The sequence below is a fragment of the Anopheles darlingi genome, chromosome 2, assembly GCF_943734745.1.
Source record: "Anopheles darlingi chromosome 2, idAnoDarlMG_H_01, whole genome shotgun sequence".
In the NCBI taxonomy this organism is placed as follows: domain Eukaryota; kingdom Metazoa; phylum Arthropoda; class Insecta; order Diptera; family Culicidae; genus Anopheles; species Anopheles darlingi.
Window position 1 is genome coordinate 22,481,903 of NC_064874.1, and position 23,632 is coordinate 22,505,534.

Consider the following 23,632-nt stretch of genomic DNA (forward strand, 5'->3'; position numbering starts at 1 on the left):
CAACATAGCATGGAGGAAGGATAAGAGAGTTCGGCGGAGTTTGTTTGCCACGTTCACCGCAGCGAGACAATGAGGCTTGGTTAATGCCTTCATTTACGTTCTATTTTTTGTTACGTTTTAATTGAACATCACACGTGATCGACTCATCAGCTTTAGCCCATCGGATGCAAAGTTTGCCAGCTGCAGTGACGACGGTACGGTGCGCGTGTGGGACTTTCTGCGCTGCCAAGAGGAACGTGTACTCCGAGGCCATGGTGCCGATGTTAAGTGTGTCCACTGGCATCCCCAAAAGGCGCTGATTGTATCGGGCAGTAAAGATAATCAGCAGCCGATCAAGCTTTGGGACCCCAAGTGTGGGCAGGCCCTTGCTACACTGTAAGCGGAATACGTTCCACCTTTTTCTAGACTGTCCATCATATTACCCTCATTAACGCTTGCTTCCACTTTTACAGACACGCGCACAAATCTACCGTAATGGATCTGAGGTGGAACGATAATGGCAACTGGCTGGTGACTGCATCGCGTGACCATCTGCTGAAGCTGTTTGATCTCCGGAATCTCAGTGAAGAGATACAGGTTTTCCGTGGACACAAGAAGGAAGCAAGTGCCGTCTCGTGGCATCCGGTGCACGAAGGTCTGTTCGCGTCCGGTGGATCGGATGGATCGATCTTATTCTGGAACGTTGGGTAAGAGCGGAGTACCGGGGTGATCACGTTGATCTCTAATTGCTTATTTTGGTTTACTTCCGCCGCACAGAACCGACAAGGAGGTCGGAAGCATTGATATGGCACACGACAGTATCGTTTGGACACTGGCCTGGCATCCACTCGGACACATTCTCTGTTCGGGTTCAAACGATCATACCGTGAAGTTCTGGACGCGTAATCGGCCCGGTGATCAGATGCGTGACAAGTATAACCTAAACACGCTTCCAGCCAGTCTGGCCGGACTGGATGAGTGCGAGCTAGAGGAACACATCGTTATACCGGGTATGGGACCGGAAGATAAGGTAGACATTGTGGAAAGTATCGCGACAAAGGAAACGGGCCCTATTCCGGGGTTGGATCTGAATGTGAACAACTTCAACGAGAAGATGCGCGAGAAGAAGATCCCGTACAGCAAACCGATCCCGCGCAATTTCCAGGCCCAGTGGAATGAGGCAGGCGCGTTAGACGAACAGGGTTCCACAGCGGCGGACGAGATTAAGGAAGTGATCTCGCAACTAGTCGACGGTGGACCGGCTACACCGAAGAAAAACGCCCCACTACCCACCGCTATATCGCTCTACAACCGGACAATTTCGGTTATACGTATGTATCACTAAAGCTGGACACTTTTGTTGTGACCGTCACGATTCCTAACTCTCTTGTTTTCTCTTTTGAATTACTTTCCAGCGGGAAGCGCTTTGGAGCAAGCAATTGCAGATGGAATGGAGTCTTTGAATCGTTTCATTGAGCAAGGAGGTATAGAGGAACTGCATGACATATTCCCGCCCATACACGATGCGGATGGAGATTCATCGATGAACGGCGATCATGGCGATGGTCGGAGCAAATCCAAACCGCCTGCCAAGCGACCACGCCTCGACGTGGAACCGAAATTCTTCTACAGCACCACCCAGCCGCTCATTATCGATCTCGTTGATCCACCTGAACAGTCGCGCGACTCTGTTCACTCCATAGACGGGGACACGGGATCACATTCGAAGGATGATCCGTTCGATCCGAACATACCTTCTCTGTTGAAGATGGACGTGAATGCTCCGAGACACGCTAACGCGGATGAGCAGCCAAACACGATGGGCAATGCTGGCCGACCTCCTCCACGAAAGCCTCGGGATAAGGCACCAAGGCGCGATAGGCGCGACCTGGAGCAGGACAAAAAGACGTGGCAACAGTTCAATGATCGTAACTGGGACGAGGACGAGGATGATGTAATGATCGTGGAGCCGAGCACTGGACGTTCCGATTCGCCGATCAGCCAAAATACCAACAGTAACGGAGCGTGGGGTACGGAATACGACGGTGAGGGTCCACCTTCCGGACCGGGACCTGGACAATCGGCCAGCAATCACTGGGGACTTGGGGGAGATAATGCCGGCATGCCGCCAAATGTTCCACCACCACACGGGAACCCTTGGGGAGATAATGGTGGGCCGTCAATGGCGAGAGGGCCAATGCCTGGATCATTCATGGGTGGAGGAGGAGGATTCGGCGAGGATGATAGTGCACGGTCGATGGATGGATTCAACAGTCAGCGGCCACCGCCACCACCATCATATGGGAATCATAATGCCAAGCCTTTTGGCATGATGGGAGGCAGAAATGAGGAAGACGGTGAAGATTGGTCGCGCAACGAAGGCAACCATCGTGGAAATCAGCGTAATCAGCGCGGTGGTGGTAGAGATTTCCGTGATGATCGCGGAGGGCGAAGGGGAGATCGCGGATTTAGAAGAAGGAACTAGCTCCCTAAGCGTGGTAGAGAAAGTGTCGCGATTTCATAGCGTCCACCATGGATCGAAAGTAGCGCATCGTGAATATGAAGAATCGATCGGTCCCAAACAATTGTATAAATGGTAGCGATTGGGCAAATAAATATCCTAAGTTCTGTATTCGTTTAAGTTCCCCGCAAATCCGGCATCTTATTTTTCACCAACGACCGTTACAGCCGTTTTTAAATCTAAGCGTCTATTTCCGAAGGGGGCACTGAGAAAATGATGCTTTCGATCTGGCAGCACTGCCGTCACGCGTTTGTTTACGCCAGCTCAAAAAAAGGGAAAGCTGGATTTTGGTTCTCGGAGTGCATTTTTTAAAAGAAAGATACGTGTTGTGTGGCATCGGTTGATCTATCTTTCGCCCCTAATTCACGCAGCCGATGACATCGTCGCAGGATGCGTGCTACATCTCCCTGCTGGGACTGTCGGAGTACTTTCGCACCTCGACCCCGCCGGACATCAAGAAGTGCGTTCAATGTTTGCAGGCGCTTTTTACGTTCAAGCCTCCGCTCAAGGTGGAAGCCCGGACTCATCTCCAACTCGGCCAGATACTGATGGCCTACACCAAGAACACCGATCTGGCAAAGAACCATCTCGAGCAGGCGGTAAGTGTAACATCAATCAATCGGAGGAATCAAGTTTGATGCCTTCTCATGCGTTTAATTTGCACAGTGGATCCTGTCCGAGAATATCAACAACTTTGACGACGTTAAATTCGACACCGCTAGCTTGCTGGCCCAGCTCTACCAGCAGCAGGACCAGAGCTCACTGGCCAAACCCGTCCTCCGGAAGGCGATCGAGCTTTCACAGCACAACGTGTACTGGCATTGTAAGCTGCTGTTTCAACTGGCGGTAAGTTGCAGTAACCTTAGTTCCTACCCAAAAGCGTAATCCTTAATGATGTTGCATTTCAGCAAACACATGCCACCGATAAGGAGTACACGCTCGCTTCGGAACTGTTGGCCGTGGGTGTCGAGTCAACCGACGAATCGAACGCCACTTACCTGAAATCATTGTTCCTGCTGAGTCGAGCCATGATTATGATGATCGAAAGGAAGACGAATGATGTGCTTGCGATCCTAAACCAAGCCGGTCCCATCATTGACCACTCGATCCAGAACGTCCACCTGAAGGAGTATCTTAAGGTGTTTTTCTACGTGCTCCAGGTTTGCCATTATTTGCAGCTCGGCCAAGTAAAGACGGTAAAAACCAGCCTGAAGCAACTGCAACAGAGCATTCAGACAATCATGGCCGCTAACTGGCCCTCGGATGAGCAAATTTTCGGGCAAAACAGTACGGAAATGTTTATGTGGTTACCTAAAGAGCAGCTGTACGTGCTCGTATATCTTGTGACCGTCTCTCACTCGATGATGGCCGGTTACATGGACAAAGCACAAAAGTACACCGAAAAAGCATTGACGCAGATCGAGAAGTTGAAATGTTAGTTAGCAAATCGTTTTTGGGGGAATTCCTTTGTGCCACCATTAACTGACGTTGTATGTTTTTTCGATTTTTTCGGATTCTATTTGTAGCTCAGGAAAACAAACCTATACTGGCCGTGTTTCAAATCATCCTGCTGGAGCATATCATCATGTGCCGGTTAGTGATGGGGAATAAGTCGCTCGCAATCAAGGAGATTGCGCTGGCCAAGGACGTTTGCCTGTCGTCCTCGCACAAGTTTCTCCTGAAGAAACACGCACCGCAACTACATTGCCTACTGGGATTGTACGCCATGTCTACCAGCTTATTCGAGCACGCCGAGAAGCAGTTTTACACCTGCATTCAGGACACGACGGAGCGGGAGTTGAAACTGTTTGCCAACCTCAACCTGGCCATCGTGTATCTGCGGACGAAGCGGGAACAGGACCTGCGGAACATCCTCGAGCAAATACAGCAGGAGAACTCGCAATGTTCCAACAGTCAAGCACTGATGGGAAGTTTCTATTACGTCCAAGGGTTGAACGCGTTCCACAAGAGCAGTTTCCACGAGGCCAAGTAAGTACTGGTAGCTCCATTGCCTTCATCATGAGCCAACGATTTCGTTCTCACATTTTCCGTGTTTACTTGATTGTGCAGGAGATTCTTGCGTGAAACGCTCAAGATGGCTAACGCCGAGGATCTGAACCGGCTCACGTCCTGTTCGCTGGTATTGCTTAGCCACGTATTCCTTAGCATTGGTAATTCGCGGGAGAGCATGAACATGGTGACGCCGGCGATGCAGCTCGCCTCCAAGATACCCGACATCCACGTGCAGCTGTGGGGCAGTGCCATACTGAAGGATCTCCATCGAATGCTCAAGGAGCCGACGCAGGAGATCGAAGCGTACAACAATCATGTCAATTTTTCGCAAAACCTAATCGCCGATCAGCTCAAATGTACCAAGTTTCCCGAGCATACGCTCATCAACTGGTTCCAAGGTGATCCACCGTTACCGATGCTCTCGCAGGAGCTTGTTCAACCGATGGGCGTTGCACCGTCCGGTTCCGGATCAGCAGCCCTTGGCGCCAATACCCCCGGCGGCGGTACGCCACAGAAACAGCAAACTGGTGCGACTTTCGTACGGTTACCAGGCACAGTCAACCAACAGGTCATGTTTCAGTAACATTTCCACAAAGAAGAGATTAACCGTAAGACCGAGTATCGTCGAAGGGACCGAAGCAAGGAAGCTAAATAAAACTGAAATTTGATCGAATCGAGATCAACTCCATTAAAACTCGTTTCCGAAGGGAGACTGGCGTCGTTGACAGCAGCATCGGCAACGTGTCATCTGTTGTTGATTTTTAGTGTAGCGGCCACTTTCTACCGAGAGAAATTCCAAAAAGAGAACGTAGATCCCGTTGCTGTTTTAAATAGTGTGTTCTAGTAGTCCTTATTTAGAAAATTTCTATCGAAACAACCATGGCCACGTAAGTAATGTTCGGGGTATTTGGTTCCAACAAAAATCCCGCAGACAGCTCCGTGAACAACATACGTTAACTTTCACTCGCACGCTCGTTAGTTACTGTGAAATCTCTGCCTTTCTAACCGTAGGTCAAAGGTAACATTCAAAATCACACTCACGTCCGATCCGAAACTACCCTTCAAAGTGTAAGTTTAGTCAAAGCACAAGCGTTAAATCGCGACAATGACTAATCCGGGGAACTGGGCTTCTATTTCAGATTGAGCGTTCCGGAAACGACTCCCTTCACCGCGGTGCTCAAGTTCGCGGCTGAAGAGTTCAAGGTAGATCCGGCGACCAGTGCCGTCATTACGGACGATGGTATCGGTATCAATCCGCAGCAGACGGCCGGAAATGTGTTTTTGAAGCACGGTTCCGAACTTCGGATAATTCCTCGTGATCGTGTCGGTGGTTGCTACGTCCGGTTGTGAACCTACGTCTTTCGCCAACAAAACGCTTTTCTTTACATTTAACTCCGTTCCGTTGCATATATTAATGTTTATTAGAATTATGTGATTTGGTAAAACGCTAGACTCGATAGTCGCAACCCGTTAGCTTCATTATTCCGGTGCAATTGTTCATATTCCGTTCGACAACTGAAATAAATAATATTATTTCCATTCGCAAGGCCACTGCTCCTTAAATGCATGTCTTGCTAGTGCTAAGATATATGCTGTCGTATCCAATTACGGAATTTGGAGACATCGGTGAATACCGAGTACTGGTTCGGATCACAAAGAAGCTGATTCCGGCGCTGGGCGCTGATTGAAACGATTCCGCGAATATAGTATCGGGATCCTTCAGCAAAAACCAATCCACCACCACTATCACCGTTACAGACGGCGTTTCCTGAAAGAACGAAACCCAGACCGATTGATCATAAGAATTTGTGAATTCAATTAGATTTTCTCTTGCAACCTACCGTCAGCGTGACCAGCACAGAAAGATTCGCCCACGGCGAGCACGACATTGAACTGGACGTTCTTCTGAGAGCACATCTTCTGCGATACGACTGGAACCTCCAGGTAGTTCAGCATATTGCTCACGACACCATTTCGATCGAAGCCCCAACCCGTCACCTTACCATCCCGTCCATAGAATCCACTTATGTCCACCGTCCGGTTGTACAAGCATACCGGCTTGATGAAGCTATTGTACACTATATCCCGTGTGAGCCGAAGCAAACCAATATCGGTCGTAAACATTGCCGGATTGAACTCTCGATGGATTATAACAGATTCGACGGAACGGTAAAAGTGATCCTCTATCTGACTGATATCGATGATGCCCGTGTACACACGGAACTGCTCCACATCAAGAGTTTGGTTCGTGTTTTGCCTCGTAAGACAGTGGGCCGCCGATAGAATCCAACGTTTCCCCACGATACTTCCACCACACTGGTATTGCTAAAAGAAGAACCGACCAGGATTAAGTCATTAATCCCATAAACTGGATGTCTGAGAAATGTTGAACGTACGTCTTCAACGTAGATTGCCACGTGCCAAGGATGTTCACCCTGTCCAGACTCTATGCCTCCAATGATTCGGGATCTTATGCGATTTGCTTTCGATGGTACGACCGTAGCACATTCCGCCTCGTCCAGTATCCATTCGTCTTCCTCTTGCTGAAATACGCAAAATACGGAAACTGCATCATTTTCCCAGTTTATTCAGATCCGAACTTACCCTGCCCTCCGCAGACACCGTAGCTTCGATTGTTTCACGTCCATAAAAGGGATCGGTGATTGTGGCAAATGTTGTTGGTCGCGGTCGTACTGTGTCCGCGACATTACCGTTAGGAACACGCCGACGACGCTGTTGGCAATGGTTACGTCCATTGAAATTGACCTCGGCCACGTCCGGTACTGGTCCTGCCTGATTGAAGCGCACGAAAAAGTTCAATTCTATCTCGGCGTCCTTCGCAATGATGAAGGTACGGTTTTCGATCCGAAATCTTATGCTGTCTTGGGTGGTAACTTCGCCGAATGGGTTCTGGAATCCAAATCCAAATGGAAAATCAGCGTATCCTAGTGCTGCAGTGGATGGCTAAGTCTTTACCCCTAATATGTAAATTGGATGATCGAATACGATTTCGATCACTGCCTGGGATAGTGTGCTGTCGGCCACAAGGTTCATCACTGCGTCCCACCGGCCACCCGAGACTACCACTGCAGTCTGGATTGCCTGGCACGTGGAGTTGAATTGCTGTTGTGTTCGATCATCCGACGAGTTTTTCCAGGTTTGAACAGAACGATCATTCAAAATGGGAGCAGGAGAAACGGCATAGTTACGCCTGAGTGTCCTACGAAAACAGTTTCATTATATTGCATTTATTGTATTTTCCAGACGTTGGAAGATTAGACTCAATGTACCTCACAGTCGTAGGACAAATGGTGACCCCGTTGAGATCGATGCGTTCGAGAGTAGGTTTTACCGACTGGTATGCTATAGACAGCGGAATTTGAATGTTGTGGCCTGCAGGAAACGAATGGGTCATGTTGGTAATGTGAAAGGTTTTGTAGTCGTCCGTGCTCTTGTGGAAGTAGTTCTGTAAAGAAAGAAAAAAAAGTATCGGTTAAATTCAAGACACGATCAGCTCTACTATCCTCGCGTGTATTTAGTAATGTTTCAAACTGACGCCATGTTTTGCTGTTCCACGACACAGAATTGATAAAGGTTCGCGGCTCATAATTCATTATTCAAATCGCTTGTAACTTGTGTTTCATGTTATTCTTCCATCATTTACGAGGAACGAGGAGTGTATTAAGAACGGATAGTGTTTGTGAGGTTGTCGTATGAAACGTACACCATCATTAGTACAGTGTCATGGTCGCTGTAATCTCTTGGCATCATTCATCCTTTGCTTACCGTGAGCAGCTCCACTTCGCGATCAAACTGCAGTACGACCTGCATATAGGGCAGCGTAATTAAAGGGCGCAGATTGAGCTTTCCTTCATAAAACTTCGCGTACGTATTCTCGTGATCGACTGTAAACAGATCACTACAACGATCCGTTTGCCTAGAAGGAAGCAGGCGTGGCGCAGCAAATGTTCGACCAAACGTGGTTAACACTGCTCCCGAAGGATCAAATATGCTGCATAGTAGAACAAATAGTCCCCATTGCACTAGCCATGAACACTGATGCACGGACATGGCTTACGAATCACCTTTAGTACTCTATCTAGCACGACAAAATTCTCAATAATAAACTGGACGATCCTCACTGATCAACGATTGCGGAACGAATGAACGGCCAATGATCGAGGCTAGAGCGATCAGGCGCACCAGTCGAGATAATCCTGACCCTAGGGATTTTACATAGTAAATGCCTCGCTAATCATTCAATAAGTAATTGCCAAGTGGTACGAATGAGAGGTTCAATCATGCAAAATGAATAGTGACGTAGCTTTCAGCCTGAGCGGTTGAAGGCAATTAGCTGTGACGTCGATTTACTTGATAAGAAAGGGCCGGTAGCACATGCTAGTGAATGGGGCTGCTTCTGCCCAGCGTGTACTATGGTATTATCAGTGTTTTGAACTTGGCTTGCCAATAATGGTGTGATAATTATTTGTCACTTAAGTCGGTCCAAAGAAAAAGCATGGCGAAGTACGGAGTGTTTGATTTATTTGGGCAGCTTAAACATAAACTTTAACATTAAACTTTTAACACTAACTTGATAGTACTACGATGGGCAACTAATCTTTGGTTACCGAAATATTTTGAATCCACTTGGAGAACTTTGCGACATCCGTAAACACGACGTAATGGTTGGGATCGCAGCGGAAACGGTCCTGCAGCGCGGCACTGACCGACACGACACCCCGCAGATACCAGCGCCCATTATGCTTGAATACCATTCCGCCACCACTGTCCCCGTTGCAGACGGAGGTACCGTTTTTGAAGCCGGCACAGAACGAACTGTCCGATGTGACCCGGCTAAAGAAATCCCGATTCGACCAGATGCAGGTTTCGTGAGCCACGACTGGCATCTGGGCAAAGGAGAGCCGCGAACTGACCAGCCCTTGCTCGGTGTAACCCCAGCCCGGCACAAACCCAATCTTGTTGACCAGCGTCTTGTAATCATCGTCAAACGCCCACAAGCACACCGGCCGGATGAAGTTGCTAAACTTGACATCCTCTTTCAGCACCAGGACGGCAATGTCGCTAAAGAACCGCTCGTGGTGATACTGGGCCGGCACATGGACTGATTGGATCTGGGCATCTTCCTCCACCCCAATCCACTTGCTAAGTTCGATCTTGCCAAAGAACAGTAGCATACTTTTGGCATCGACCGGCTTGTTGCTCTTCTCCAGCGTCACACAGTGTGCCGCTGTGATGGTCATCCGCGCCGATACCAGCGTGGCACCGCAGAGATACCGCAGTTCGGTGACTGAGCTACGGTAGAGGGCACCGTGCCACGGGAATTGTCCTCGTTCCGAGACCGATCCATGTGTTACTAGTGGGTTCGCTTTCGGTACAACTGTTCCGCAGATGTCTTCTTGTTGATTGTTGATGTAGTGCTTCGACTCGCTGGTGCCAGACTCATCTTTCCGAAGAAATGCATAATCGCCTGCAAAGTACTGTGGCCGGATGGTGGAGGTTCTCAGTGTTGGTCGAGTAGTACTTTGTCTGAGACTGACCGAAGAGTCATCCCCAGCATTCAATGCTATACCAGCAAGCCGATCATATTGAATATTACTTTCCTGTGGTTTCGGGATATTTGTGGGCGGCCGGCGAATATTATCCCAGATTTGTTCCTGCGGTATCGGACTGCGGGTAGTGGTGCTGTATCTTCTGATTGGCAATCTAAATAGAAGAGCATCCATGATATTAGACAATATGCACTAAACTATCTGGTCTATACATTATGTTACTACCCTGTATCCAGTGCAGCTGGCTCTACAGAATCTACCGGGAGTGTTCGATCCTCCGTACCTTCTGCTACAGCTACACGTGTGCGATAACGATCGTAACTCGGTGGCTCGACAGCTTTTTCATTGATTGCCCTTGTCGACACCGTATCATGCAAGGAAGGGGAGCCGGAATGGTATACTGAGGGTTCTACGGGAGGCGAAACAGTCGCATAGGCATTCACCGGTTGTACTACGTGAGGGAACTCGTCAGGATTGTCTTGCTCAAGTTCACTAGACGCTCTGTTAGAGTAGCAAACCAGAAACAAAACCGTTTCATTCTAGGAATCTACTTATACTGGCTATTGTGTTAAGAGTTAGAAGCACTTACAATCTGCGGTTGGCCTGATGCCATCCCATCGTTGTCTGTTGCCTGGTTGGACCAGTAGAGTAGGGACGTGTTGCCGTTGGATTCGATCGGACAGCTGGTTTCGCGTCAGTGCAAATGCTCTGACCGTTGAATCGAATTTGCCTTACCAATGGTACCTGTTTGTCCGGTTCATATCGAACAAAGATCTTCAGAACGTACACTTCGCCAGCGCGCATGTTTTTCGTTTTGTCTGTCAAGTGAAACTCTAAGTTGTCTTCCGTGCTGAACTCTTTGAGGAATGTCTGGAATGTGGTGAAATAGATATAATTAAGCTCTTGAGCTTGCAGTTAGAAACCGCTATTAGTGTTGCGAGGGGTCCTTACACCGAATTCCAAAACATGCGATGTGAAACCAACGTCCACAAACACCCCGTGTAGTGGTACATTGCTCTTCAGTCGCATCGTGCCAAACCAGGTACTGGATGAATCGTCTTGCTCATCGTACGTGAGCACAGCGGGACAGGGCGAAACCTTTTGGTGAGTCGGGGTAATACCCAGCACTGCCACAATGATCCAAAGGTGTGTCTGTGAACAAACAGGATAATCTATGTTAATGAGATGGGTTCTGGAAAGATGGAAGGATCTTTTAAAGATAAACCGTTGCAACGAATCCCTGTCGGTATTGATTTAACCGACCTCCCGTTACGTGATCGTGATCGGCTCGACGTTGGAAGCAATCAACTACGCAGGCGATGAATTCCTAGAACTAAACTCAATGCTTGAAGATCGCGACGCGTCAACGTGAGAAATATTGCATACTAATCGATAATCAAGTTTGCGACGGAGCCATTAATGCTTCATCCGGTCTTTGAGCGCCACTAGAATTCATGACGTGGTGACTGTTCTCGCTTTAGTGCCGAGTGGAGACAGAACGTAGCGTTTGATTGGCTAGACAAGGGGACATGATCACTGTCTCCACTAGTATTACACCACTGGCTACCTTGAATGAACCACGGAAGCTGGATGCATGTGGTAACGTTCGCAACGAATATGAAGCGTTGTCGCTTCGCTGGTTGGGATTTTCCACTGAAATGGACACTTCTGTGAAGCTTCACTTTGATGGCGTTTGGTTGATGATCTACGACAATTTATCCAGTATTACTTTTGAATCATCGAAAAACATGAAAAACCTGTTCCGTCCGCTGGTTTATCATGCAAGATCAACGCCTAATAGCTCACCGTCTCGATCTGAGATGCTACATATAAAAATAAATCTACTGATTTTTACATACGTAACAGTGATTTAGCAACTATCACACCAAAAAAAGACCACTCAAGCCAGATCATAGACGTCCGTTCAGTTTAAAAATGTTTTGCAACGTTTTTTGTCACAGTTTGCACAATGTGTCCTACCAACCAGCACTTTAAGTTAATCACTACGCCTCACCTTCATTCTGATGCCGTTGATTTCTACCTCAGGCGAATTAAATATTCACTGCAACTTATGCACCCTGTTCCGCTTGCAAGGCCCGATCAAGCATATCAGACTCTTCTCAACACAACACAAGTGACGTGGCCGGACTGAGTTTGGAATCGCTACTAATCCAAACAAGTAAGACGGAGACTTGTTTTACGTCGCCGATACTTGTAATCGGAGAGCAACGCGTTCCAGAATGCACTGCGTACTTTCGTCGCGTTGCTACACTGCGATCGGGACGAGTTGTGTCGTGGGCCGCTGAGCGGCGACAAATCACTGGTTCGAGACGGTCGACATGAGGTGTGGGTGATCTTATATTGTACCGTCCTTTACCTCAGGGCCTGTTTTGGCCCATTTGATACCTGTAGAGTGGAAAAATGGTATGAACGAACTGCGAATGGATGGGCAGACCAGGTAGCAGGGCCCTTGTCTTATGAAGTTAGTTTTCGGACAGTTTGTAAATTGTAGGTAATTTTATTAATAGATAGTCTATTAACAACCGAAATGTGTAAAACAATTTGAAAAATAATAAGGTTCAACATTCAGGTAAGCAGTACTTATCGGTTGTAGACTCACATCGAAAACCGTGGTTCATTTTAATTTGTATTTGAATTTGTATAACTTGTAAAACTTTGCTTCAATAACAACTTGAAGCAGTTAAATGAACATTGGACATTCTGGAATTACATCTCCTGATTGTGTTTTTAAAATCAAAATACATAGTTTTGCCATTCAATCTCCATTTTTACAATATGTAGCTGTACAGCAAACAGCTGTGTGTTGAGAGCAGCGCTTTGAATGATTGAGGGGTAGAGCAATTTAATTAATATGTATTCCGATTGCATGTTTAGTTTCACTACATTTTCATCATCGCAAAGTGTATTTATAACGCAATATTTAACCCCCCCCCCCCTCCCCCTTTGTGGTCTTTGCTGTAATATAATCCATTTTCATAAAAAAGAAAACAAATCCCATATCGATTGCTCGTGAATATTTCATATTCTCGGCCTTATTTTGTCGACGCAGCGATTTGTGTAATCAATTTCCTTCGATCCACAAACGACGAAACTCATCCATTGTAATTAAATTATCATCCCTTCTTGCGGGTCGTATCTTAACGGTTTCTTCCGCAGTGGTGCTCCTGTTTCTAAAAGACTCGATTCTAATTAACCTTTAATGATGCCACCGGGTTGTGGCTGGGCAAAGTTAAGGTTTTTTCTTTGTTTTGGTGCTATGCCACGCGGGCTGCGATCTGGGTTAGTTACGCATGATGGCAAGGAAGGCAGCCCTCGTTTAATCACTCCCTGATGTCGCAGATACGAAACTGCTTCAAGAGCACCCTACTGGAAAAAAGCGAGCGAGAGAGAACGAATGGAGTTGAATGAGGGTTAGATCGAACATCATCATAGAATGCAGCAGACGATTAGTATACGCGTATACAGGCCAGAATGCATTGGCGAGGTCAGACGGTCACACTATCGACCACCATGTAACATGATGCTTTAACAAAAGTGTTGGCCTTGGGGCCACGCGTTGAGCGTGCGTTTTAGCTGCATGCCGGTGCCGCATCCCAGCTCTCACACAGCAGTCACTCACAATGCAAGGTCAACATTAAAATGCAGCGTAAACTGTTGTTGCCGCCCTACTGTTGTGATCCGCGATGTTATCGAAGCATGGCTCTTGTTGATGATGCGTCCACCGAACGAGGTTAATTTGAAACGTTAGTACGCGTTTTAAACTTTGCTACCGTTGCCAAAGGGTGGAGATTTGAGGTGTTTAGTTTTATTTTAATGATTAGTTGACTGACCGATCGGGTTTATTGTAACACGTGTGGTCCACCATATTTGATGCTGTAACTATTTTCCTCGGCACCATCATTGATCAGTTATGGAAAACTTTTTTTATTACATAAAACGTTGATGCGTTGGTACAAGCATTGAATGAAAATTCAAAACAAAGCGGATCAGATTTAAAATGCTAATCCCAGCAACCGACATAGTGGAAGTGCAGGTGCGTCTCCATATTCAGTCGCTCCCTATCGCTTAATCGAGGATTAGCGATAGTAGGATTCGTACGAGTAGTCGTGAGTGTTAATCGACAAACCAACAAGAGTCGCCCTCAACGGGAAAATTCTTAATGCTGCGAGGGGCGAGACAGAACGGAACACAACCAACCCCGGCACAAACGGATAGAAATTGTGGAAAACAAACGCTAGTCCAGTTTTCCACATAGACCACCCGCCTGCCGAGCGGAGGGGACAGCAAACCGTTTTAAAAATACTCAGAACGAACTGACGCGTGAGAATCGGAGCGTGAGAGTGGCGTTCGGAGTAAGCGAAGAGAAGAGATCGGCGGGAGGCGACCTCCCACTGCACGCAATCATATCCAGCGAGCGAGAATTCTCCAGAGCATGCGGCCAGCCGGAGAGGTATTAAAGGCCACGAGTGCCACACTGGGTGCCTTTCGTTGCAGTAAAATAATCGGTCACACTAGCTGCGGAGTTTTATCCGTTTCATTTATTCAAACAAACAGTTTTTGAACCTGTTTTGCTATTATGGAGGATTGTTGCGCGTTCATAAAGAAATATTGGTGGTACAATATTCTCAATTGACATGATATGCTTTATATGTTACAGAAGCGGGTTATGCGGTTATCCTGCGGACTGCAATATAATTAAAATATTACTTAAAAAAAATTACAGTCAATTTTATTACCAGTTAATAACACAAATTTTATTAAGTTATTGGTCGCTCTTGATGTTACATACAAAAATGATTCTCGTTCATTTATGCAAAAAAAATCTAGATTAATCTAGCGATTTAATTTACCAAAGTATTAATCGAACAGACCACAAATCGCAACAGCATATCGCAATTTTCCTCGGTCCTTTTTCCTGAATTCTTGAATGCACTTTTCCGAGTGTGTGACGCTACTCTCGCTGCTACGGCAGAATGCGTAGATAACAGACGCAGGCATTGAATTCAAACCGTTCTCTCACGCTCGCGATTCTCTCTCGGTCTCGGTCTTGTCGCAACTGACTGCAGGGAAACTCTAGGTATAGTACCCCCCAAAAAACATAAGCATGTTTTGAGCATAAGCAGTTTGAATTCGCTCGCGTTAGCAGCTGGGCGCACATGGTTACGGGTACGTGTACGGGGGCCAGCCATCGCCATTAGTAGTGTGCCGATCGTGTGTTTTGTTTGAATGCCATTTCATTTGCCAACCCTTCCTAAGTAGCAACCGGAACGTCTCAAACTACTAGCGGAAAAGCTAGTAGTAAACAGTGTGTGTGTGTGTGAGTGTGTTTGTGACTGTGTTGTGTCGTTGTTGTGATTCCTCCGTTGGTTGTTATTCACGGTAACTGTTCGCTGCGTGCGGTTGGAAAATAGGTTATCGATTGATGAGACCTTTTCCCGGGCGATGGCAAAAGGAGGCGGAAACGCAAAGGCCGCAACACGAAAGAAGGAAACTCGGACGAAACATTCCACCGGGCGCTCGGCCAACAGATTTCACTGGACATCGACCACTGTGGGTTTCCCCCGTTTTAGTGCCGTCGGCGGAAGTGCGATAAACTTCTGATGGATTGTAGACCGTGTGTGTGTGTGCCGTGATATGGTGTCCCCAAAACAATCGCACTATTTGGCGGTCTCCTGGACCGTCGGTGGTGTAAATTGAATTTAAATTATTTAACAACAACTCGCCAGAGCAGCGTCCGCTGTACCGCTGGGCTGACATGCACCGCATGTGATACTGTGAAGTAAGCAAATTGCTTGCTAGCGCATGAGAGCGTCTGAGTTCATGCTGTGGATGTTGATCGGTATCAGGTGCTGCTGCTACTGCTGCTGCTGCTGATGGGGTGTGTTTTTGCAAATGGTTCAACGATAGAACCGGAGCGTAATGTACGTTCCCTCGTTAATCCCCGGTCCGCATACATGGCGAACTGAGGGCTCCGGATCTTTAACCGAGCGACAAGTACCCCTAATGTGTACCCTTTTATTTCTTTTCCACCCCTTTTTTTTCTACGCAATCCAGTCTCGTAGACATACATGTGTGTATTAAACTGCCAGGTGTTAGGTCGGTAGAGGGTAGGTCATTGAGGTAGCCGGTAGCGTTGGTACCGCAGCACAAAATGCGTTACTCGCGGGTCTCGCCTCGCATATGAACGCACCGTTGAAAGTACCTTCTCTCCTCTTTTTCTTTTGCTGCCGGGACCATTATATTTGTTTTGTTTCGGTTGACAACATCGTCGGCAACCCCCTCAACGGTTTGGTCGTCCTCGACGACCGCATCGTACCGAAGGTAAATGGATCCGGTACAAGGTGTGCGTGCCATGCACGTCCACATCCTGCGCCGGATCCCCGTCACTAACACCACACGACCGGTCCGATGACGATGACGATTTGATGATCATCTGTCAAAATATTGACCTTCCGGTGTGCCGGTCGGTATCATCCCCCGGGGGAGGATACGGCGACCGCTATTCGTCGTCCCTCTCTTCGCCAAGAAGCAAACACACCGTGGGAGTGGTGGTCACTTCTTCCGTCGTTAGATTAGTGTGTATGTGGGCGAGGCTGGCCTCGTGCCGGCCAATGTTTCAATCTAAAGCAGTCTCTTGAATCGTTTCCACCGTTTAGCAACAGATCTTTGCTGTGAGGTGACCGGAAAACTCTGAGAGTCGGTTCGATTGAGTGAAATTCAATCAAGTGTCGCCAGTGATAGCCCGGAAGGTGGCATTAATCGGGGGATCCGCCGGTAGCGGCATATCAACGGAGTGATACAAACATATCTTCGTCACGGTGATAGTAAAAACCCGCAAAACCATTTCGGGCGAGTGACACAAAATTTGACGAAAAATCCAATTTATCAACACCGTTTTCCGGGCCTGCGGCAGGGGTTAAAGTGGACTGACGGTGGAGATCAGTGGACACTGTTCGGTAACAACAATCGTTTATTCGAAACCCAAAACGTCGTCATCGATGAACGGTGATGAATGGCACTGTCAAGATGTGAAAGGTAAGAAGTTAATCTAGTTACACGTCAGTATTTGGTTTCCTTTTTTTTCTATCACACACACACACACACCAGGCACTAGTTAGCTGACCTTTCATGCGACGCCAGCAAAGAGTTACGACGCATCCTTGGGTTCCAAGATCGTTTGGCCACGGAAAAATCGAATTACAATTTTCGCCTCTGGTTGGATCTTTCTCCCACCTTCCTCAAGGGTGGTTTCCGGTACCTTCGAGGCGGTTGGACTAACAAATACTCCTATCCAAACGCACACCCTACTGCGGAACGTATGCGGTACCGGTACACCGGGCTTTCGGGGGGTTTCCGTTGCGGACGCGGCAGGCAATGATGATAAACGATACTTCCGGTCGCGATAGGAGCAGATCCGGGGCGAGCGTAGAAGGAGTTAATCGTTAAGCCTTTGCCTAGGTCAATGCTGGACCGTACGCACTCCACTATCGACGCTGCTGGTGTGATACTCTTATTTATTGTCCTTCTGGGACCGAGTCCCAGTCCCAGCAAGGGTTCGTGCACATAAAATGAAGAACATTATTAACACTAAGTGGGTCTGCGGTCCTGGGTGAAATGTCTCAATTTGGCTACTCAACATTTGTCGCCCGGCCAGAGTTTGCGCTTGTCCGGTGATAGCGTTTGGTGATAGAAATCGACTAAAAATATGATTCAGTCAAAACGGAGATTTTATTCTTATTGTTACACATCTTATTGTTGACCACACGCTGGTGCAAAATGTTATTTCCCCATCTTCAGAACCTTCACGCAGCTGACAACTCTTCGAAAATGCTTTTTGATTCGCAAACGAATGTAACTTATACCTCGCACCGTCGCACGAAGTGCTAATCGCCGGTCGGTCTCCGCTCCTCCGCAACGTGTAAACAAGACGATCGTGTCGATAACTAATTAGCAAACAGGCGGAGTCACTAAAGTAAACAGACTTATTGCCGACAGCGCGGAGGTGGGCCGCCGGATTTACGACCTTCCTGGAGCGAGATCTTAGCGGCCAGATCAAGTGCTAATCCATGGGACCACAAAGGACCCATAAAAGTTGGGGAATACTGTTTCGTGTGGCCAACGGTCAAATGACAGCGAGCGTTGATATGTGTAGCGAATAAAAGCGAGCGAGCGAGTTATTCTTGCTTTCTTATTCAATTTCTTATTCAGGAAACATTCCCTAACATAAATCGATGGTTGCTTCGTGAATGTTCAAAATAGGCCTCATATTTTTGTTTGGTTAAAAGATGAGATAATATAATTTTGATCTACTATTTTCATACATAATAGCTCTGGTTCATTGTGTGGAGCATGTGGGTAAGTTATGGAATTTTGAAATTAAATTTCGTAACAATAGCAACGCAGCTACCGTCAGCAACGGCCAACTGCAACTCACCTACGAGCTACCATGGTAAAATGACAACGGTTTCCTTGACTATCTTAATGGCCTAGAGGGAGCTGACGTGGGCGAGAAGTTGGTTCGTGCTCAGCACAAAACCGCCCTGGTTTCTATTACCATATCCTTATCGGCTAACTAGGCATCGCAAGGAAACTATGTTTTACCTCAAAACGCCTCCACCACATTCTTGGTCTGTGCGCCATCACCAAGAAACCGAGAAGAACCGAGAAGTCATTAGCCTTTGTTAGTTTGCAACCAGAGGTTTCCTTCCTGAGATGCTTCACCTGAGAGCGTCTTGGAAGCGGGAAAGTTTCCATTATTTTGCGCACTTCTCGCTTCGACCGTTGCCGCTGCCGCCCACCTTTGCAGCTCGATCCGAGGATGTCATTAACGTTAGGATAAGCTACGTTCAGCAAGAGGATTTGCTCACCCACTTTTTTTTATCCGCTGTTATTAGTGCCTGAGAGTCATCAAGCGTTGCTGCATCTAATAGATGGAATGCATTTTCCTTCCTTTTTCCCGTGAAGAGTGTGACAGGATTTGAAAAGGTTTTGTAAAAAGCATCTACTGAAGATTATCGGAGAGTTCGAACTGTTCTTTGAAACAGTTTCAGGTGCAGAATGTACTAATATCGTGCAGTTCGTTTTCAAAATTCACTATTTAATTCAATTGAAATGATACACAACGAACCACAACGAAAATTATTCAAGTGGTTTTTTTTCTAGAATAATTTTTACTTCTTCGGTATTCTATCTTTAACGGTAACGCGTGAGCCAGCGATGATACAAATAGCGCATGATAGACGCATATTATGCTGACCGTAGTACAGGCTGACTACTTGAAAGGAAAATGTGCACTCGACTGCACCGAAAGCAGTTCCTCGAACAGCCCTGGTACAGCAGGAAAAGTTTTACACAGTTTTCCAATAGTTTGAACAACCTCTGAGTGATTAGGAAGTTGCTATGGTACAAAAGTGGTACACCTTTTACTTACCTAGTTACCCATACTATGTACGCAAATTTAATGACTTAACTTTTTGACGATAACCGCTTCTAGGATATAAAATGCAGTTTGTTTATAGAAGTGGTAAAATTATTTATCATCGTGGCCGTTTGGATGAGCCCCGTGACCGTTTGGATAAATCGTTAATTTATGCTCAACATTAAGCTGCACTAATTTATTTACAAAAAATGGCTTCATCAACCACATTCCACAACCGCGCGGTTAGCTTTTAGCAGCGATAGTAGCAACGTCACGCAGCTGGTCATATTATTACGCAAACCTTGCGGACAGCAAGACATACTTCTTGCGTGTCTAATTTATTACACTCTCCTGCTCCTGCTGCTGCTGCTGCTGTTGCTCCTCCATTGACCCACGGCAATGCTCTCTAATGTGTTTCGACGAAAAAAACCAGGAATAGAAATGAAACGCCTGGAACCCTGCGCTCTCGCTTGAACCGGGCAAAAAGGACAATGTCATCAACAAGTAAGTAAAAGTAAATGAAAGGACTTGCTACCGTCCATTCGGTCGGTTCGGTCCGTGGCCTAGTGTTCGCAGGAGGAGAAAGGCGCGGAGGGCACTATGAAATGGTATTTAATGGAAACCGAAACTGTGCCACCAGTGCCTTCATCGACCATCGACATCGGGCCCGGCGTGGCCTCAAAAGCCCGAGTTGAAAGAGGGACCCCGGGGGTGCTTGCCTCGAGCTCGTGTAATGGGTGTCCGGTGCCCAGTGTGTCGTCCCGGTATGTGGTGGCCCCGTATTCGGCACCGGCCTACACCGGCGCACCTGCAACGGACGACTTTTACGCACGCAATTCACTAATGGCTGGGCTCGGCGGTTGTTAGCTTCCCCGTCCGGGAAGCGCGTCCAGCCTGTGGGGGCAGGCAATATAGGGAAGTCTTCCGGTCTGCGAACCACCCATCGAGTGCCCACAAGTACCACGGCCGTATGGTGTACTACCGGTAATCAAAGCGAGGCCCACGATTGCTCAAAGAAAACAACAACAACAACAAAGCACAATTTCCTTCATTCTCGAGGGCTCCCTAATCATCATCATCATCATCATCATCATTGCCACCATCATCGGCAACGGTGTGCCCGTGATATTCTTGGTTCATTTGGTGTGCAGTGTAGGTCTTTAAAAGATTTAGTAAATTATACCGCTTGCCGAGGGATCACGAGCCGAGTTGGGTTAGGAACATCGTTTAGCGTTACCAAGCGGTGTGTTTACGTGGAAGGTTTCTCATTCATCGAGGCGCTAACTAACCCTGCCATAAAGGATTAAGCCTTCTTGTGTGTGTTGTGTGCTAATTCTAACCCCCTCAAGTGTTTCAACAAGACATTCAAGCCGAAGGGGTGAAGCAGATATGATTTGCTAGCATAGGCCTTGTACTCTTCTGTTCGTACATTGACATTCCATCCCGCTGTTGCAGCTCGCACCGTGTCGATTTGCGTCCCTTTTTTGCAATCGACAATGGAATGAAGCGGGGATACGAAGCGGGAAAACTCGATTCCACGCCGATTCCAGGAACGGGGACGAAATGTAAAATACGGAAAACATAACGCTCGTCAGGCTTGTTGACTTGCTTTTCCCCCCCATTAATTGCTGTTAATCAGCATGCAGTCCTGAATATTGGTACCCATAGTGATTGGTTGCTTGATGTGGTTAAAAAAAACTGTAATTGAAAATCATAAAACCAAGCACTGGAGGAACCTGCAGGGGGCTAGTGCAGCAGCGAGGGAACAACATTTCCCTGGCACAAAAACATGTTTCCACTGCAGTTGACGGCAAATTATGAATAAAACACACACACACACAAACGCCGTTTTACTCGCTTCTCGCTGCACTGTTGCTACTCTGCTCGCTGGCTGCTCGCTGCGAACCAATTGATCGGTATCCTCATTTTCTGCTTCATTGTTTGCATCTTCCGGTTTATGTTGTGGAAATAATGGACTGTTTGTTGTGCACCGTGGCCTGCATTCGACGATTTCCGTACGCTTTTGTATTCATCGGAGTTAAAGTGAGCGATTCGCAGGGCGTTCGAGTGGCGTACCTTTTGCATACTTTGAAGGGAAAACCCCACGAATCCTTTCGCTTGATAAACGTATCAGCAGCGGAGGCAGGAATATCGCATCGCTTTGCGCCCCGATTTGTATTCAAGCACAAGCGTCAAGCATTTCGGGAGTGTATGGAATTGTAATTCGCGCTTGTCTGCAAACCGAACCGCACCGAAAGGAGGAAAGAGTGGAGAGAATTCATTAGAAAGGATTACTTCCGTGGCCAGGTCCAGTGGTGCGGGGAGGGCGATGGTATGACAGGATGGCGCCACATTGCGGAACCAGAAAAACGACCGCTGGGCTCCATCGCCATCGCTCAACACTACGTGCCGCGAGTTTCGTAGATGGATTAGGACCTTCCCCACCCCTTCGTTCATTGAGTGCTCTGGAAGGGGTTTCGAAATCCTTCTCCACTACCGCTGGATCCGAGCACCAAGGGTTGTGGTGCTGGTGCGCGATGACAACGGCACCATTGCTATGGTTTCAAATCCGTTAGAACCTCCTCTCGTTCGCTCGCTCGCTCTCCCGTTCTTTCTCTCCTCGGCAAATCCTTCAACCCTGTTAGGTGAACGGGATTAAAGAGGCGTCGTCGTCATCGTCGTCGTCGTCGGTTCCCATCGATCCCTTTTCCTCGATATCTAAAAGGGATGCGATGAAGGGAAGGAAGACAACCGTATTCAGCATCAAGGAACGAGGAGCTGTCAGAATGTCAGAATGGGATTCAAATGCCTTTCTACGCCACACATAAACTATTCATTTCACCTTTGACCGGTGCGCACCGGGTTCACCGTTATTAATGATTCCACTCGGCGTCTCGATCCCCGATGCTTCGTTACCATACTGGAGACAAATGTGTGCGCTCGTTAAGAATGTGCGTTATTTTGGGGACATTAGGAAATTCAATCGCGCTGGGGAAAGGTTTCCCGGGATGTTCTGGAGAAGGTGGAGAAGGACATTAACGGAAGGAAGGTAAATCAATGTGTACATACGAGTGGCAGCAGCAATAGAAGCACAATAAAATAATAATAAGAAGAAAGAAACATCATTTAACTCCCATCTTTCCAGTGTTTGCCCGGGGGTGACGCATAAAAAAGAAAAAAAAAATACATGAACCACTAGGCGCCTCCATGTAACTCCAATGGTGCTGGCTAGGACCCATCGGTAAATCCAATTTCCGTAACAAGCCAAGGCATACATGAGTAGATGTGCTCGTGTATGTATGTGAGTGTGTTCGAGAGCAACGGTTAAGCTGTTAGTGAAAGTTTCTTACAACAGTTTTACGTACGCTTCGTGTTCCGTTCTAGTCCCACAATGCAATCCGCCCCGGTCGGTGTGGCGTGGCCAAAGACACATAGGAATCCTCAACGGTACACGCACACACACACACACACACGCACGCCTGTGCTGATTATAATCCGCTTATGATGAGTTACGACACTGTGTGATGCGTTCTTATTGGTCTGCCCGGTGGCCTGACCCCAGGTACCAAGCATTATCTATCTAAATCCATTCTCCATCCCTTACCGTTGGTCCTGCTTTCGGGGCCGGGATTTGGTAAGATATGCTGAACACAAGCCGAACGGAGCCTTGGGAGCGTTACGGTGGAGTGAAGTCATTTGTTTTCTTTCTGTGAGTTCCTCCACCTTGCGGTCCGTAACGCCGCCATTCTGAGGCCAATGATTGCCAAACGAAATAATCGATTGCCTGGCCCGTTCTCGCTTCCCACCGTGCTTCGAGGGGCTACCTGCCGGTTTGTGTGGTAGCCTTTATTTAACACTTCATTAGCGGGCCCCATCGAAGGCTTCCCATCGGGACTCGCGGCTTGTGAAAGGCGAAATCGGGCGCCTCAGTAGCAGCAGCAGCAGCAGCTAGGTGTTTAATGACCCCAATGCGGCCTCCCGGGGGGACATCTCTATCGTTACCGGCTCCCCGGAACCCGGTGTTTGCCATCTTTCTCTCTTTCTCTCTCTCTCTCTCGCTCGCCTCCTATCTCCATCCATCTCTATTGGAAGCAATAAGTTTCCCACCCT

General features: G+C 47.5%; 5 protein-coding genes across 10 annotated transcripts in view; 4 read left to right on the forward strand and 1 right to left on the reverse strand.

Annotated features, from left to right (window-relative positions):
* The window catches only part of LOC125952869 (pre-mRNA 3' end processing protein WDR33), a 5,222-nt gene extending 2,599 nt beyond the window's left edge, over positions 1 to 2,623 (forward strand). The window contains exons 4-7 of the mRNA XM_049682610.1: positions 151 to 375; positions 453 to 686; positions 757 to 1,310; positions 1,395 to 2,623. Coding sequence (XP_049538567.1) covers positions 151 to 375; positions 453 to 686; positions 757 to 1,310; positions 1,395 to 2,464 — 2,083 coding nt within the window. The 3' untranslated portion in view covers positions 2,465 to 2,623. The remainder of the gene's footprint in view (positions 1 to 150; positions 376 to 452; positions 687 to 756; positions 1,311 to 1,394) is intronic.
* A 150-nt stretch (positions 2,624 to 2,773) lies between these two features.
* On the forward strand, positions 2,774 to 5,231 carry LOC125952001 (MAU2 chromatid cohesion factor homolog). Its single transcript, XM_049681195.1, has 5 exons — positions 2,774 to 3,099; positions 3,167 to 3,346; positions 3,409 to 3,934; positions 4,027 to 4,489; positions 4,571 to 5,231. The coding sequence occupies exons 1-5, from the start codon at positions 2,875 to 2,877 to the stop codon at positions 5,094 to 5,096; spliced, it is 1,920 nt and encodes a 639-aa protein (XP_049537152.1). The 5' UTR covers positions 2,774 to 2,874; the 3' UTR covers positions 5,097 to 5,231.
* Positions 5,232 to 5,252: 21 nt separating this feature from the next.
* Positions 5,253 to 6,060, forward strand: LOC125952002 (ubiquitin-fold modifier 1). Its single transcript, XM_049681196.1, has 3 exons — positions 5,253 to 5,400; positions 5,525 to 5,581; positions 5,653 to 6,060. The coding sequence occupies exons 1-3, from the start codon at positions 5,393 to 5,395 to the stop codon at positions 5,861 to 5,863; spliced, it is 276 nt and encodes a 91-aa protein (XP_049537153.1). The 5' UTR covers positions 5,253 to 5,392; the 3' UTR covers positions 5,864 to 6,060.
* Positions 5,907 to 12,238, reverse strand: LOC125952221 (uncharacterized). Its single transcript, XM_049681569.1, has 12 exons — positions 12,098 to 12,238; positions 11,035 to 11,235; positions 10,673 to 10,953; positions 10,309 to 10,584; positions 9,142 to 10,237; positions 8,300 to 8,587; positions 7,804 to 7,979; positions 7,490 to 7,733; positions 7,118 to 7,423; positions 6,910 to 7,056; positions 6,355 to 6,838; positions 5,907 to 6,281 (listed from the first exon to the last, which is right to left on the reverse strand). Exons 1-12 carry the CDS (start codon positions 12,101 to 12,103, stop codon positions 6,094 to 6,096), a joined length of 3,693 nt encoding a protein of 1,230 aa, XP_049537526.1. The 5' UTR covers positions 12,104 to 12,238; the 3' UTR covers positions 5,907 to 6,093.
* Positions 12,239 to 15,186: 2,948 nt separating this feature from the next.
* LOC125950201 (galactosylgalactosylxylosylprotein 3-beta-glucuronosyltransferase P) overlaps positions 15,187 to 23,632 on the forward strand; it is a 45,069-nt gene continuing 36,623 nt past the window's right edge. The window contains exons 1-2 of one of the 6 annotated variants that reach the window (XM_049677964.1): positions 15,187 to 15,270; positions 16,761 to 17,139. The gene's annotated coding sequence lies outside the window, so the exon portion shown is untranslated. The other 5 variants (XM_049677968.1, XM_049677962.1, XM_049677966.1 and 2 more) reach the window with 5 other exon arrangements.